Below are 15,677 nucleotides of genomic sequence, written 5' to 3' on the forward strand. Positions count from 1 at the left end.
AGCACAAAAGAAGCTGATGTCATCAAATATTATCAAAACATAAATCACGGTTGCTTATTTTTGCTTTTGCATACACAGAGCTTTTCATTCTATGTTTAACATATTCAGTGCTTAAAATTTTTTGTTTATGATCATTGTACTAGTAGATTATAAGGCCAGGTCCAGTTTCCTGCGATATATGATAAGAACAATTCAGGTTTTCTGAAATTCAGAACCAAACTCTTGATATGATGACAATTCTCTATCTTGTTGAGGTTCTAGAATTTTATCTCCTAAGGAAATTTTGACCCAAAACAACTAACTACATCCTTAAAAAAGAGAATTCTTATTTGCTGTTTGGGAAAAATCTCTGCATGGAATATCTTTCATGATACTTCATGAACCCTGAGACTGTAGCTGAAAACAATAAAACGTAAGTTTCCTATGCTTTCCCCATGTCATTCTTTCCTACTGCATCCACAGAGGAACTGCTGGGAAAGGGAAAAGGAGTGTCATATCCTAAAAGTGCAAATGGGAAAGAGTTAGTGCTCTTACAATTGCTTCATGCCTAAATGATTATTTCTTTGGACTCTTCATATTTTTGGTGCCCTCTGGTATAAATGCATTGCAATAACTGAAAGTGGCTACTCAATTTTTTTGGTATGTTGAATGAAATAAGAATCAAATATATTTTCATAAATTGTCAATTTTATCCACATTGTTTTATTGAATAAATCCATTTTCATTGTTGTTTTTTGAATATAGGAGCTTAATTTTTTGTTTGAGATATAATTTACATACAGTAAAATTCCCCTATTTTATTTTTATAGTTTTATGAATTTTGAAAATACATGTAGTCATGTAACTACCACCATAATTAAGATATGGAGCATTACTATAACCGCAAAATATTCCTTCATGCCCATTGTAGTCAATTTCACCCCAACCCCCCAGGCTCTGGTGACTCTTGATCTATTTTCTGTCCCTATAGTTTTGCCTTTTCTAGAATGTCATAAATCTTAAAGTATGTAACCATTTATGTATGGTTTCTTTCACTAATCATGTTGCTTTTAAGATTTATCTGTGTTGTTGGATGCATTAGTAGTTCATTCCTTTTTGTTACTAATATTCCAGTAGGTGTGCCCCATTTTGTTTATTTGTTCATTTGAGTTGTTTCTAGTTTTGTGCTATTTTAAGTAAAACTGCTATGAACATTTATGCATATCTCTCAGTGTAGACATCTTTTTGTTTCTTTTGGGTAAATATCTATGAGTAAAATGGCTGGTTGTATGATAAGCTAATGTATATTTAGCTTTATAAGAAACTAACAAACTGTTTTCCAAAGTGGTTGAACCATTCTGTATTCTCAACAGCAATGTATGAGAGTTCCAGTTGCTCCATGTCCTTATCAAAACTTGATATTGTCAGTCTTTTAAAGTTTAGCCATTCCATTTATATTGGTATGTAGTTCTATCTCACTGTGGTTTTATTTTGCATTTTCTGATTACTGACAATTTTGAGCACCTTTTCTTGTGTTCATCAATTTTTTTCTATGTATATGATATATATTAAGTTCTATATATACTAGTGTTTAGTCTGACTGTTCTGTTGATCTGTCTCTTCATTCTTGTATAAGTACCACATTATTTTAAGTATTATAGTTTTATAATGAATTTTAATACATGCCAGTATAAATTCCTCCTATATTAAAAATGTCCTGGCTATTTTCTCATGTTTATTTGTCCACAGGAACATTAAAATAATTTTATTAAGTGACCTCCCATCCTTAATGTTAAGAAAAGTGGATATTTTATTAAACCTAAGAATTATTTTGAAAGGAAGCTCTGTAATAGTCTTCACATCAGGAAACACATTGACTCCATTTATTTAGGTCTTTTACATCTCATAAAATTTGGGGTTTTTTTTGATATGTATTTGGCCCATTTCTTCATGTTATTTCCATAAAGTTCATCCTTCTGGCTATTTATTTTATATCCACATATCATAGTAATGATACTACTGTACTCTACTATGCACTTTCATTTTGGTATTTATAATAACTTTTATCATTGTCATTTGAAAGTTAAAATCCATTTGACTGCTGCTCATGAATCTTTAACTCTTTATTTCTTAAGACATTATAGGCTAAGCTTTAAATGGGAAGCTGTAGCAGCCCATAGGTTGTGTAAAAGATTCTTACCTTCAAGGCATATATTCCATTACTTGGGACTTATTTGGTCTTGAACTCAAGAAGGATATCCTGAGGGAAGAAACAACAAGGTAGATGCTTGTTATTGAAGTATAAGAGTGCCAGGGAGGGTATGGGTAATAATTGCTCTGTTTTTTTCTTTTTTTTAAAGAGCTACATTATTTTATTTTATTTAAAAAAATATTTATTTATTGGCTGCATTGGGTCTTTGTTGCTGTGTGCGGGCTTTCTCTAGTTGTGACGAGTGGGGGCTGCTCTTTGTTGTGGTGCATGGGCTTCTCATTGCTGTGGCTTCTCTCTGTTGTGGATCACGGGGCTCTAGGCACACGGGCTTCAGCAGTTGTGGCACACGGGCTCAGTAGTTGTGGTGCACAGGCTTAGTTGCTCCAAGGCATGTGAGATCTTCCTGGACCAGGGCTCGAACCTGTGTTCCCTGCATTGGCAGGCAGATTCTTAACTGCTGCGCCACTAGGGAAGTCCCTAATTGCTCTGTTTTTAAAATAAGAAAACCGGGAGGCTGAGCTGATATTAAAGTCAATTCTTCTGATTTCAAGTCCAGTGCTGTCTCTTCCCTCCATGCAGTTGGATATGAATGATAATACATATTCAGACAGTCTCAATAATTTTGCAGAGAACAAAGATAACCTTTTATGTTTTGTATTATAAAAAGCATATTTTCCTATAAAGTTTTATATCTTAACTAAAAGAATTAGCTTCATATTTTGCCTTGAATTTTGCTTTGAACTTTTCTCTTAGTTCTGTTAGTGTGGAGTAGCAGACTGTTGCATGGAACAAGAAAGCCATTTTAATACATGGGGTGTTTGGTGCAGTTCAAAGAGGACTTTTTTCTTTTTGCCAGAAATGAATTACCATGACCTTCTTGCATAAGACATTTTCTAGGCTATTTTATTGAGCATGTTCATATTATTGTGCTTTCGGATCCTTTTTTAAAAGTAAAATGATCTTTTACAGTAAACTCTGAGAGAAAAATAAAAGCCAACCTCTACTTGTCCCTTAAATGCTTATTGTTATGAACCTCCTTATAAAACCAATAAGGATGACATCATATATAGTTCTTAGAGGTTTTAGAAGATACTTAAAAGATTGCTTCTGCTATGGAAAGTGCTGTGGGATTACATTTATCTTCTAAGTATAAAGCATTATATTCTAAAGTACAATAGAAAGTTTCTGATTAGAAATATATTTTGGCTTTTAAATTTTATTTTTGTATATTATAAGTGAGGATAAAAGCAATACCAAGATAATTATCTGTTCCTTAAAATTTTTTTTATAGCACACCTTATGTTACCACCTATTCTTGAGTGTGTATGGAACCTGTAAATATGAAGACTGAGTCACTCCCTTGGTTAGGTTACATTTTATGGCAAATGGTGTTGGGATAGTCTCTTGTGATTAGTTTCTTGTGATTATATAAGACTCCATCATAGCAGACTGTGGAGAAACTGGAAGTCAGAAAGATGTGCTTCTCCTGGCCTGGAAGGAAGCAAACATGTTGTGAGCTGCTTCTGGGCAAGGAACTGCAGGTGCCTCTAGGAGCTGAGACCAGTGTCCAGCCTATAACTAGCAAGAAAATGGGAATCTCGGTCCTACAACTGCAAGGAATTGATTTTGTCAACAACTTAAATGAGCTTGAAAGAGGACCCTGAGCTTCAGATGAGCCCACAGCCCAGTCAATACGTTGGTTGCAGCCTTGTTGGGACCCTGAGTAGAGTAAGCTGCGTCTGCACTCTTTATTTGCAGAAACTATGAGATAATAAATTTGTTTGATTTTAAGTTTTTAAGTTTGTAGAAATTTATTATGTGGCATGGAAAACTAAAACAATAACTTTAAGGAGGTTATTGAACTGAGCTTAAGTGTTTTCATTTGTAAAATGGGGATTATAACTCTTTATAAGGGAAGTTATAGGACTAAATGAAATGCTGATGAAAACTACCCGGAAATCAGTAGGACATCAGGAATGTTGGTGTGTCAGGCTAGGAAGACGTTGCTTCCTGTACATGGCCCGGATGGAGGGTCACTTGAGAGAGTGGTTTTTGCATCTCTAGGGCACCTTTGCTGGTACCCAGGCCGATGCAGAGTGTGATGGTAGAGCCACAAACAACTGAATTTCAATTTGTGTTTTGTTGAACAGATGTTACTGGAATCTATCTAAAGGGGGAGAGGATTATAAAATTTAATTATGGTTCAATCATGGAACCATAGCTTTTTGAAGTGTTCTTTAAATTCTGGTGAGTTGGAAAAAGGAAAGTTAATTTCACAGCTTAAAACATTAACATTTGAAATATAGATAAATTTCAATTTTCTGTATTTGCATATTTATTTGTATGTGTCTATATTTGTGTGAATTCGTTTATTGTTTGAGTAGCTAACAGCATTTTTAAAATGAGTCTCCAACTTACAGAAAATGTGCATATGCAATATAAAGAACGTTTTTTCCTGAAATCACGAGTTGCCAACATTATGCCCCGTCACCTCCGAACACTTAACATGTATTCCGGTAGAGCCACAAGGGTCAAATTGGGAAATTAGCATTGATACATTGTTACCATCTAATGTTTAGACTTGTTCCAGTTTTCCCAGTTGTCCTAACAGTGCCCTCTACAGCAAAAGGATCCAGTTTAGAATCACAGTTTGTATTTAGTTGTTAGGTCTTTAGCCTTTCTCTCTCTGTCCAGAACAGTTCCTCAGTTGTTCCTTGGTTTTCATGATCTTGACAATTTGGAATCTTATAGGCCAGTTATTTTGCAGAATGCTCCTCACTGTGGGTTTGTGTGTTGCTTCCTCATCATTAGATTCAGCTTACACATTATTGGCCTATTGCAATATCACAGAAATGATGCTATATTCTTCTGACTGGCTCCTTTCATGTAGTGCCTGATTTCAATTTGTCCCAATACTAGTGATGTACACTTTGAATATTTGGTTAAGATGATGTCTGTGAGGCTAGTGATGTCCCTGCTTCCATGCTCTCTCGGGGGATAGAGTTAGGGAATATATTTATTCCAGTATATATATTTATTTGGGTGTCCAAATTATCCCAGATTTGGCCAGTAGTGTTCCCTTAAACTGGCTTCTGTATCTTTTTTGACATGTGCCCCTAACACTGTAGACACTTCTTTACTTCCTGGCACAACAAGATGTTTCAGGCTTATCTTGTACTTTCCCTGCCCCAGTGGGATAAGCTGGAATAAACTGTTTCTCCAAGGTTCCCAGTTTCCTATGAGTGGAGAATGATATTCATAAACCAAGATCTGGGTGTTAGTTTACTCATTGCTGTTGGGATATCTCTGCTTCCAGTCTGTCTCAGAGGATAGAGTATTTGTTCTAGTATGTATAAATATTATATATATATATATATACACACACACACATATAAAATATATAATGTATAAAATTTCATATTTATATTCAGTTTAGAAAAGAAGTAAAGAGCAACCTCCTGTGTGACTAGTGCCCAGGCCATGAAATAGGATATCTCCAGAAACAAACCCTCTGGGTGGTCCTTTTAGTTACAGCACCTTCTCCCCCTACAGAGGTGAGACAGTTCTAACTTCTGCCTTCCTTGCCATGTTTTTATTGCCTATGCATGTAACCCTAAACAATATAGTTTTTTCTATTTTTGAACTTTATATAAATGGAATCCTCTCCTTTATGTTCTTTTGTGACTTCTTTTATGACTTGCTCATTTAGTTTATCATTGAGATTCATCCATTTTCCACATTGAAATTATGGGCCATTATAGGTTTTATCGTAAGAAGTTCAGGCTCTATTGAAAGACTCAATTAAGAAATAAAGGCACCATAATACCCTGTTCACTCCTACTTTTTATATATTTTATTATAATTTCTGTTCCTTAACTCTCTCAGGTCTCTGTATTTATCTTCATCTTCCCTACTATTACCAATCCAGGCAGGCAGCCTCCTTTCTGGTTTGCACAGCAACAGGGGGTTCTTGCTTGGTCTCCTGGCCTTCATCAATCTTGCTGCCTCTAATCTGTTTTCCATACAGCATCTGAAGTAATGCTTTTGGTGTTTTTATTTTTTGTTTTTCTTTGGCTGCATTGGGTCTTCATTGCTGAACGTGAGCTTTCTTTAGTTGTGGCCAGCAGGGGCTGCACTTCGTTGCAGTGCGCGGGCTTCCTATTGCGGCTGCTTCTCTTGTTGCGGAGCACGGGCTCTAGGCACATGGGCTTCAGTAGTTGCGGCGCATGGGCTCAGTAGTTGTGGCGCGTGGGCTTAGTTGCCCTGCAGCATGTGGGATCTTCCCAGACTAGGGATCGAACCTGTGTCCCCTGCATTGGCAGGCAGATTCTTAACCACTGCTCCACCAGGGAAGTCCCAGTGCTGCTTTTTGAAATGGAAATTTTCTTGTTTCTTCTTTACATAAAAGAAGTACCATTGTCTTAGTCAGATATTGCTATACAACTCTATTTAGGCTGTAGATTACTACAGTGAGCATTATTTTTTTATTTATGGGTCTGTGAGTTGTTTAGGGTGGCCCTACTTCATAAGGCTTGGCTCTGGGCTTTGGGTTGAGTTCTGGTCTGCACCACACGTCTCCACATTCTCCTTGGACCAGTGGCTACCCTAGGCATTTTCTTCTCATGGGCACTCAAGAGGCCAAGCCAAACTTTTGGAGTATCACATCTACTTCCATACCATTGGCAAGTCCCACGGCCAAGCCCGACGTGAGTTGATGAGGAGGTGTACTCTGCCTGCTGTAATACACTGTAATGTCACAGGCTGAGGGAGGGAGTGAAGAATTAAAAACGATAATTTAACCCACCACAACCGTTATCAAGTGGCAGTTCTTTCTGTCCTTGTTTTGCTTGATGATTTCTATATTCTCTTATTGACCAGTGTAGTTCTCTTATTTAGCTGTGAATTCCTGTTAAAATAACATGTTAAATACCACAGAGGCATGTATGTAAAAGAGTACAAGCAGTTGAATTTGGTGACCTGATACAAGTGTTACTCTCAAGGAGTCCTGTGACTTGGAGCAAATCAATTTCAGGTGACTGTCTCACTTTCCATGTCTAGAGGAGACTATTTCTAAATGTATCTCTTCAGAGTTCTAAGAACATGCAGAGAATAACCTATTCAAAAGGGTAGGACATTGAAATATTCTGAGGTTTCCTTTACTCACGAACGAGGCACTGATGAGGCTGAACTTGGTTTTTATACCTGTACCTGTGGTTAAGAAGTTTCCTATCTCTCAGCTGGGTAGCGTTAGTTGTGTTGTTGACCAGGAAGAGATTTAGCCAAAATATTATAACAATAAACTTCCTTTTTTTGTTGTTTTTGTTTTTTTTTTGCTCTGCTGTAGGACATAATGATTATATTTGTCCAGCTACAAATCAGTGTACAATAGACAAGAACCGGCGTAAAAGCTGCCAGGCCTGCCGACTTCGGAAGTGCTATGAAGTCGGAATGGTGAAGTGTGGTGAGTGTTCCCTTCCCCTTCTGTGATATGTGGGACATGCTGAGAGCCATGTCAAACTGGGGACAGTTTGAGGACCTGGAGACATGTAGCCTGGATGAGAGGAGATTTAGAACATGGTAATTATCTTCAGGTGTGTGTATGCTGTCCCATTGCAGGGGTGTTGACTTATTCTCTAAAGCTGCAGAGGACAGAGCTGGGGTGAACAGGAGCAAGCTGTAAGAGGCAGATTTTGGCCCAATGTAGGGAAGAACTTTCTACAGTTCAAGTGGTCTGACCACAGAATAGGCTGCTGTATGAATTAGAGAACTCTAGCCACTGAGGTGCTCAAATGGGCTGGATGACCATCTGCCTGAGGCCTTGAAAAGTCTAAGGATGAAGTTCAGGTAAATGTTCACGGTTAAAGCTCTGACAAGAAAGTTGACTATCTTGTGGGCTACTTGGGATGACTCGTGCCTGTCCCTCCATTGAACTTTCTAGAAGTGGAAAAAATATGCACAGGAGTCAGAAACATGATAGACCTATGGAAAGCACATAGAGTATGGATTTTGTTCTAAGGCAGTATGTGTGCATATATATGTGAACACACACATATACATACATGAAAAAACAAAGAGAAATGAGAACGTTAGTATAACAACTGACGACGATGCTTACACTCCATTGTCTCCACCTGGCTAACTTGATTCACTTGTTGTACATACTTGCTTGTTTATATACAGTCATATCAGCTCTGCCTGTACTTTTCTTATTCTTCTGCCAGCCAGTATTTTAGCAGTGGTTTGTTGTTATTTCTCTCTTTGTAACTATTTGAAAAATTTAAAAAAAAATCCTCTCTTTTCTCCCTGACAGTCTCTTAGTAGCTCTGCTCCTTGAACATTCTCTGTTCCCTCCCCTAGTTCAGAATTAGAGCAGAAGTTCTCTTAATTTAATCGCAGTTCTCTGGCTTCCTAAAATCACTTGTGTTCTCCATTTGCTCTGTAAAATATCCTGCCAATGCCCATGACCTCCCAGTGGGTATTGGTTACTTTCATAAATGCCGCTTCAGTTATATCCTTATCAGTAACCAATGGGCTTCTTCCCAACCTGTTTCTACTCGTTGTAGTTGTTAAATCATATAATTTAATTAAACTTTATGCAAACATATGAAATATGAGTAGGAAAAGATAGTTGTTCCTGTGAAAGCTTTGAATAAAACTGTAAAGGACTAATAGCTATTGGGTTAGGTATGGGTAAGATTGGGGCCAAACCATTTATACACCTATAAAGAGTCTGCATTCAGATTGCTTTAGGAGTGCCTAAGTTCTTGCTCTGTTTTAATGAAGCTGAAACTGAAAATCCAGAGACAAGGTAACTTGTGATTAAATTGGCAGAGGTGCTTAAAGAGAAATCCTTGGCCCTCTGACCAAAGACTGCAAATAAATATATCATGTTTTAAGTAAAACGATATTTTAAATTGTATACTTAAAAAAGAAAAGATTTCCAATTTAGCCTTAGGTTAGAAACGCTTTTAATGTACTAGAGTCTGTTAGTGGCTGTGGTTCTCCTGGTTTGGGACCAGGGCAGTAGCACATACACTCCAGCTGTAGGGGACAGTGTATGCAGTGAGAAGAACAGCAGGACTGGACCCCCCCGACACACAGATGGAATCTCATTTTTTTTTGTCTCATTACTTCTTGCTAACGGTGACTATGCTTAAACGACCTAACCTTTCTGGCCCTCGGTTTCCTTATCTCTGAAACAGAGGTATCTGCTTCATTGAGTTTTGTGAGGAATAAAGACCTAACACAGTGCCTGGCGTTAAATTTTGCTTTTCCTTCCTTTCTCCCTTGTTGAAAGGCTCATATAAGTTAGGAGTTTTGATACAATACAGTTTCAGAAAGCAGGGTTCAGAGATGTTCCTGAATTTTTCCTGGAAAAGGTCATTGAATTTGACCAAAAAGTCACTGTATAGGGCTAAGAAAAAATATTTCATTATCTTAGATTACAGAAGGAATGAGATGGATTGATGTGCAAACAGATGGATATTTTGGCCCTTTACTGACCACGGGAAAAGACAATTAGGAATGAATTTTCTTAACTGTGCCTCCCTCCTTTCCCAGCCCTCTTCTCGTCTGTCCTCCTGAGAAAACCCTTGATCTAGATTCTTCCTTCTATCCAATCTTAGAGGATTAGGGATTCTCCCTGCATTCTGGATCCTCCTGCATAATTCCACTTCCCCGTTTTATTCAGAAATCCTGTCCCTTTTGTCATCACCTTTTTCTTCTGCATTTCCAGTCCTTTCTGCTGAGGTATTAATATCGTTGTTTCAATGGTAGGAGGGTACCCACCCAGACTAGCTCCAGGGACAAGGCTTCATTATAAGAATATACTGAAATGCAACTAGGCAGGAAACCGACCTGAGTAACTGTATACCTGATCTGGAACCCTGTGTTGGGACAATAGCTCGGCATCTTTCAGATGCCATCTCTTTATTCACCCGCTGTGGAGACACTTGAAAGTAATTTGATAGGGAGGTGATATAAAATTGTTGTTAAAAGCACCAGCTCTGCATTCAGAACACTGATTGGTTTTAGATCCTGCTTCTGCTATTTTCTAGCTTTTCTACCTTGGGCAAGTTACTTGAGCTTTCTTGTGCCTGGATCCTCCCCTGTATGTTGGAGATAGTAATAGCACCTTTTCTGTAGGGTGGTTGTCAGGATGGGATAATCTATATACAATAATACACAATGTCTGGCATACGGAAGCTTCCAGTAGATACTAGTTGTCACGATCATCATTTACCATGGTTGTTGTTGTCATCATCTTTTCGCTGGGGCACTTTCTAATATGGAGCACTCCTATTTGGTACTTTCTCATTAAGCTCACTCAGAGGCACACTGAGTGACTGCTTGGATTACGGTGTCAAAGCCATAACACTAGGAATGTCCTTGGTAGAAAAATGTGAGTTCTTTGTCAATGACTTTATTTTTTGACCTTCTCAATTTCATTTTATTCCAGTGTATACAATACAACTTGGTTTACCAGTTAAAACTAGGAACTCTATCAATAGATTCTAGGGGCTTTATTTTATTGATCCCAACTTAGAACAGGGTCTAGTACATAGAACTTTGTTGGGGAAATTTGGTCAAATAAATTTGAATGTGTGGAATCAAAACCTTTTACTTTGTATGGAAATCTGTTTTGTAAACTCCTTATCCTCATATACTCCACAAAAGAGAAATGTGTGATCAGAAAGATACTTTCTTAACCATACATTTTGTCCCACTTTACCCTGGAGGTATAATCGAACTTTAATAATATAATTATAATATTATATATAATGTAAATAATAATAGCACTTTATCTGATTACTAATAAAATGAATTACATTTTAGGCTTTTAATTCTTTTCATGAAAATTTTGATTCAGTTATCCCTAGATGAATAGAGCCCTTTCTTCTACTGCAGTTAGCCAAGAATAAGGGAAATTCAGATAAATTTTCTTGGAAGCAAATAATTTAAATTTGCTCATACCTCCTAACTAATATTTCTTTGTATAAATGTGGACAATTGAATTTCGTGAACAAACACAATGGTGGGAGTATAGAAACTAGGCATTCTGATTTTAACTTTTAGATTTTTTTTAGGGAAGATTCATATAAATGTTGTGCCCATGCTAACAACATCTTGACTGGTGTCTTTTTTTTTTTTTGTGGTACGCGGGCCTCTCACTGTTGTGGCCTCTCCCGTTGCGGAGCACAGGCTCCGGACGCGCAGGCTCAGCAGTCATGGCTCACGGGCCTAGCCGCTCTGCGGCATGTGGGATCTTCCCGGACCGGGGCACGAGCCCGTGTCCCCTGCATCGGCAGGCGGACTCTCAACCACTGCGCCACCAGGGAAGCCCGACTTATGTCTTTTTAAATTCCATCTTACATTTTTGTCTTTAACCAATGAATATTTAGAAATATTTTGTGCTCATAGGACTTTGGAAGTTATATTTTTGTTACTGATTTCTATTTTTATTGTGGTCAGAGAATATGATCTATATGATATCAGTTTTAGTTAAAGTTTTATTAATGACTTGTTATGTGATAATTTTTGCAAATTCCATGAGCTTTTATAGCTCAAGCTTCTTAATTGTGCAGTTCAAATGTTCTGTATTCTTTTTCCCCATCTATTTTGTTAGTTTCTGAGAGAGATACAGTAAAACATCCCATTATATTGATATTAGTGTATTTGTCAATTTCTCTTTTTCTTTCAATCACTTTTTGGCATTTTGTTTGTAGGCTGTGTTTTCTTGTTGTTTTGATGTATATGAGCTTAGAATTATTTACCTTCCTTTTATAATCTACTTATGAGACCTTAATAATGATTTTTGCCTTTAAGTTTATTTTGTCTGATAGTGACTCCAATTTATTTGGTTAATTTTTGCCATTGTATCTTCTTCTACCCCTTTACTTTCAGTTTTTCTGCATGTTAGATGTATTCCTTATAACCAGTCTATGTCTAGATTAAAAAATATGTCTGATCTCAAAGTTGCTCTTAATTGATTAATTTAGTCTGTTTATGTTTATTGTGATCGTTAGTATTTGGGTTCATTTCTATCATCTTATTTTGTGCTTTTTAAAAAAATTAATCACATATTTTCTACTTTTTTTCCTTTTTGGAGTTGATCATATTTTCCTGGTTTCTTTTTTCTCTTCTGCCAGTTTGGAAATCATACATTCTGTTTTAATTCTTTTAGTGACACTATTTCTATTTTTAGCATGCATTCCTGATTAATTTTAGAATCAAGCCCTCTAATAGATATCTCTCTTCCTAAATAAAAATTTTTCGAATGTTCTAGTCAAAATTATTCCTCTCTCATCTTATATGTTATTGTCTGGTATTTTGGTTCTACCTTGTTTCTGTACCTCGAAAAATTATTTTATTCAGTGTTTTTCAGATTTACTCACATATTTACCAGTTTATTTTCTTACCACTGCTTCTTGACTTTCTTTGCTTCCTTCAGGTTCATTTTTCTCCATCCCAAAGAACATAGTATTTATTTCAAAGGGGCTGTGAGTGATATATGTTCCCAATCTTTTTAAACTGAAAATACCTTTAATTTATCCTCACTCTTGAATGATAGGTTAGCTGGGAATATAATTCTGAATTGAAAGCTTCTTTCTTTTTTTTTTTAAATTTATTTATTTTAAGTAATTTATTTTTGGCTAGTTGGGTCTTTGTTGCTGCGCGTGGGCTTTCTCTAGTTGTGGCGAGCAGGGGCTACTCTTCGTTGTGGTGCCCGGGCTTCTCATTGTGGTGGCTTCTCTTGTTGTGGAGCACGGGCTCTAGGCACATGGGCTTCAGTAGTTGTGGCTCACGGGGTCAGTAGTTGTGGCTCACAGGCATCGGTAGTTGTGGCTCATGGGCTCTAGAGCGCAGGCCCAGTAGTTGTGGCACACGGGCTTTGTTGCTCTGTGGCATGTGGGATCTTCCTGGACTAGGGCTTGAACCCATGTCCCCTGCATTGGCAGGTGGATTCTTAACCACTGAGCCACCAGGGAAGCCTGAAAGCTTCTTTCTTAAAGACATTATCCCATTGTGTTCTGCTATATAAACTTACAGTAACTGAAACGTTTTGGTACCAGCACAGGAATAGAAAAATAGATCTATGAAAAAGTGTAGAAAATCTGGAAGAAGATACTTTTATACACAATTATTTATTAAATGACAAGGCATTTTATAAAAATCAATGGGAAAAGCTTATTTAATAAATGGTATGTGGAAAGTTGTACATCCATTTGGAAAACCATAACATGAAATATCAATATGGCATAATAGAAGCATACATAAAATTTCAAATATGTTTGAACCACAAAAGTGTTTAAAAAAGATATAGGAGAATATTTGTGTAATCTTTATGTGAAACAAAAAGACAGATGTGACTATGTACTAAATCTTCTTATGACAGAAGACACCATGAGCAGAGTTAAAAGATATATTAACAGCTAAGACAAATATTGAATACAACAAAAGTTATCATTCCTATATAAAGAGCCTTTGTAGGTAATTAAGGAGATAAAGAGCAAAAGAAGCAAATAGGCAATATACAAGTAAGAGAAAATGAAGGGCAAACATTTTAGTCAACCTTGCTAGTAATTGAAAAAATACAAAGTAAAATGAGACTGTTTACTCACTTGACAGATTAGCAAAGATTAAAAATAATTTTTAATGTCCAATGGTGTTATAAGAAAATAGGTAGCCCTTAAAGTATTATTTAGATTATAAATTTTAAAATAGTTTTGAAGGGCAATCTATCAATATGTATCAAAATTTTTAATTTTAATTTAAACGAGCAACTTGGTTCAGCAACTTGACTTTCTGTTTATTATAAGGGAGTAATTGGATACAGGAACAAAGATGCATTTTCATTGTAATGTGTAATATAGTAGCAAAGAAATTGCTAGAGTTCCATCAACAGGGGACACTTTAAATAAGTGGTGCTATACTCATAGAACAGAATGCTATATAGATTTTTTAATTGTTATAAAATGATACATTTTTAATAAAAAAAGAAAAGGGAGGTTATACAATTATATACACACACACATATATACATACACTATGTATGTCCTAAAGTTGTATACAAAATATGGAAAAGTATAAAAGCATTAAAAGAAAACTGACTTTAAGCCAAAATTTGTGCTCGTCTATATTTTCCAGATTTTTTCAATTACTTTATTGTTTGAAATAAACTTGTTTGTGTTAAGTATGTAAAAAGAATACACAGACATGCCCACACACACACACACGCAAAAGAATTTAAGGATGTATTATTAAAAGTGCATTATTTATAATCAGTTCCTAACTTTTCTTTATCTTCTTCCTGAAGAAGATTCCTAATTTCATGGTTTGGAAACTGAGGTATACCAGCACTCTTTAAAAGAGAAATGGATTTAGATTTAGAAATGGAATAGATGACCTTGAAGTGGAAACCTAAAGATCATTTGGGCTATTGTCCCTAAAAAGTCATTACTGATTTTGCCAGTACAGTCAGTCACAAATACAATAATCTTTAGTACGTGCCCCACAGGCTCCAGAAATAAAAGTCGGGCTCCTGTTCTAAGGCACATTCTGTGAATAGACTCAGGTCTTCCAGTGATATCGCTGCTTCATTTTTACCCTGGCGACTGGGGGAACTTGACTGCTGGGTTGGAGAAGAGACGGGAAAGCAGTGTGTTATCGTCTGCTCTCTGCTTTAGGTTCCCGGAGAGAAAGGTGTGGGTACCGCGTAGTTCGAAGGCAGAGAAATTCTGATGAGCAGCTGCACTGCCTGAGCAAAGCCAAGAAAAATGGTGGGCACGTGACCCGCGTGAAGGAGCTGCTGCTGAGTGCCCTGAGCCCAGAGCAGCTGGTGCTCACGCTCCTCGAGGCCGAGCCGCCCCACGTGCTCGTGAGCCGCCCCAGCACGCCCTTCACCGAGGCCTCCATGATGATGTCCCTGACCAAGCTGGCTGACAAGGAACTGGTACACATGATCGGCTGGGCCAAGAAAATTCCGGGTAGGGCTTTCTGGGTCTTAGCTTTAAATTTATTTGTGGAAAGGGCCGCCTCTAACATTTATGGGGCAAGAATACAAAATGGAGGTCCACGTTGTGTCTTGGGTATTTAGCAGTTTGAGAGCTTGATTTATAACCTTTAAATGAAATATGTTCTTTCTTCCTATTTTGACATGTATGCCTTCAACACGTCCTGGAAGACCAGGCTCCAGTTTAGAATTCTTGAATTCCTCTGAGTTCTGTACCAGACATGGCAGTGCAGAAAGAGTTGTATATGGTGGACCCCTTCTCTTCCTGACTCTCTGCCTTCTTCTCCAACTCCTGGATCCATCCCACACCACCTTGCACACACCCCATCCTACCTGTCCACATCTCCTACGGACACTAGCCTGTTGGCCATGTCTCATGCCTAGATCTGGTCTGGGACGAAGGACCCAGGGAAGAGACCCACCCAGGCTCTGGAAGTGGATATGAGGCCATTTAGGCAGGAAATTCTAGGGTCC

General features: G+C 37.4%; 1 protein-coding gene across 3 annotated transcripts in view; it reads left to right on the forward strand.

Moving 5' to 3' along the window:
- ESR2 (estrogen receptor 2) overlaps positions 1 to 15,677 on the forward strand; it is a 175,180-nt gene that overhangs the window by 3,738 nt on the left and 155,765 nt on the right. For all 3 annotated transcript variants that reach the window (XM_024750802.1, XM_024750803.1, XM_024750804.1), the window contains exons 3-4: positions 7,536 to 7,652; positions 14,878 to 15,177. In XM_024750802.1, coding sequence (XP_024606570.1) covers positions 7,536 to 7,652; positions 14,878 to 15,177 — 417 coding nt within the window. The remainder of the gene's footprint in view (positions 1 to 7,535; positions 7,653 to 14,877; positions 15,178 to 15,677) is intronic.

This window comes from Neophocaena asiaeorientalis, unplaced genomic scaffold, assembly GCF_003031525.2.
Source record: "Neophocaena asiaeorientalis asiaeorientalis breed wild unplaced genomic scaffold, Neophocaena_asiaeorientalis_V1.1 scaffold140, whole genome shotgun sequence".
NCBI classification, from domain to species: Eukaryota; Metazoa; Chordata; class Mammalia; order Artiodactyla; family Phocoenidae; genus Neophocaena; species Neophocaena asiaeorientalis.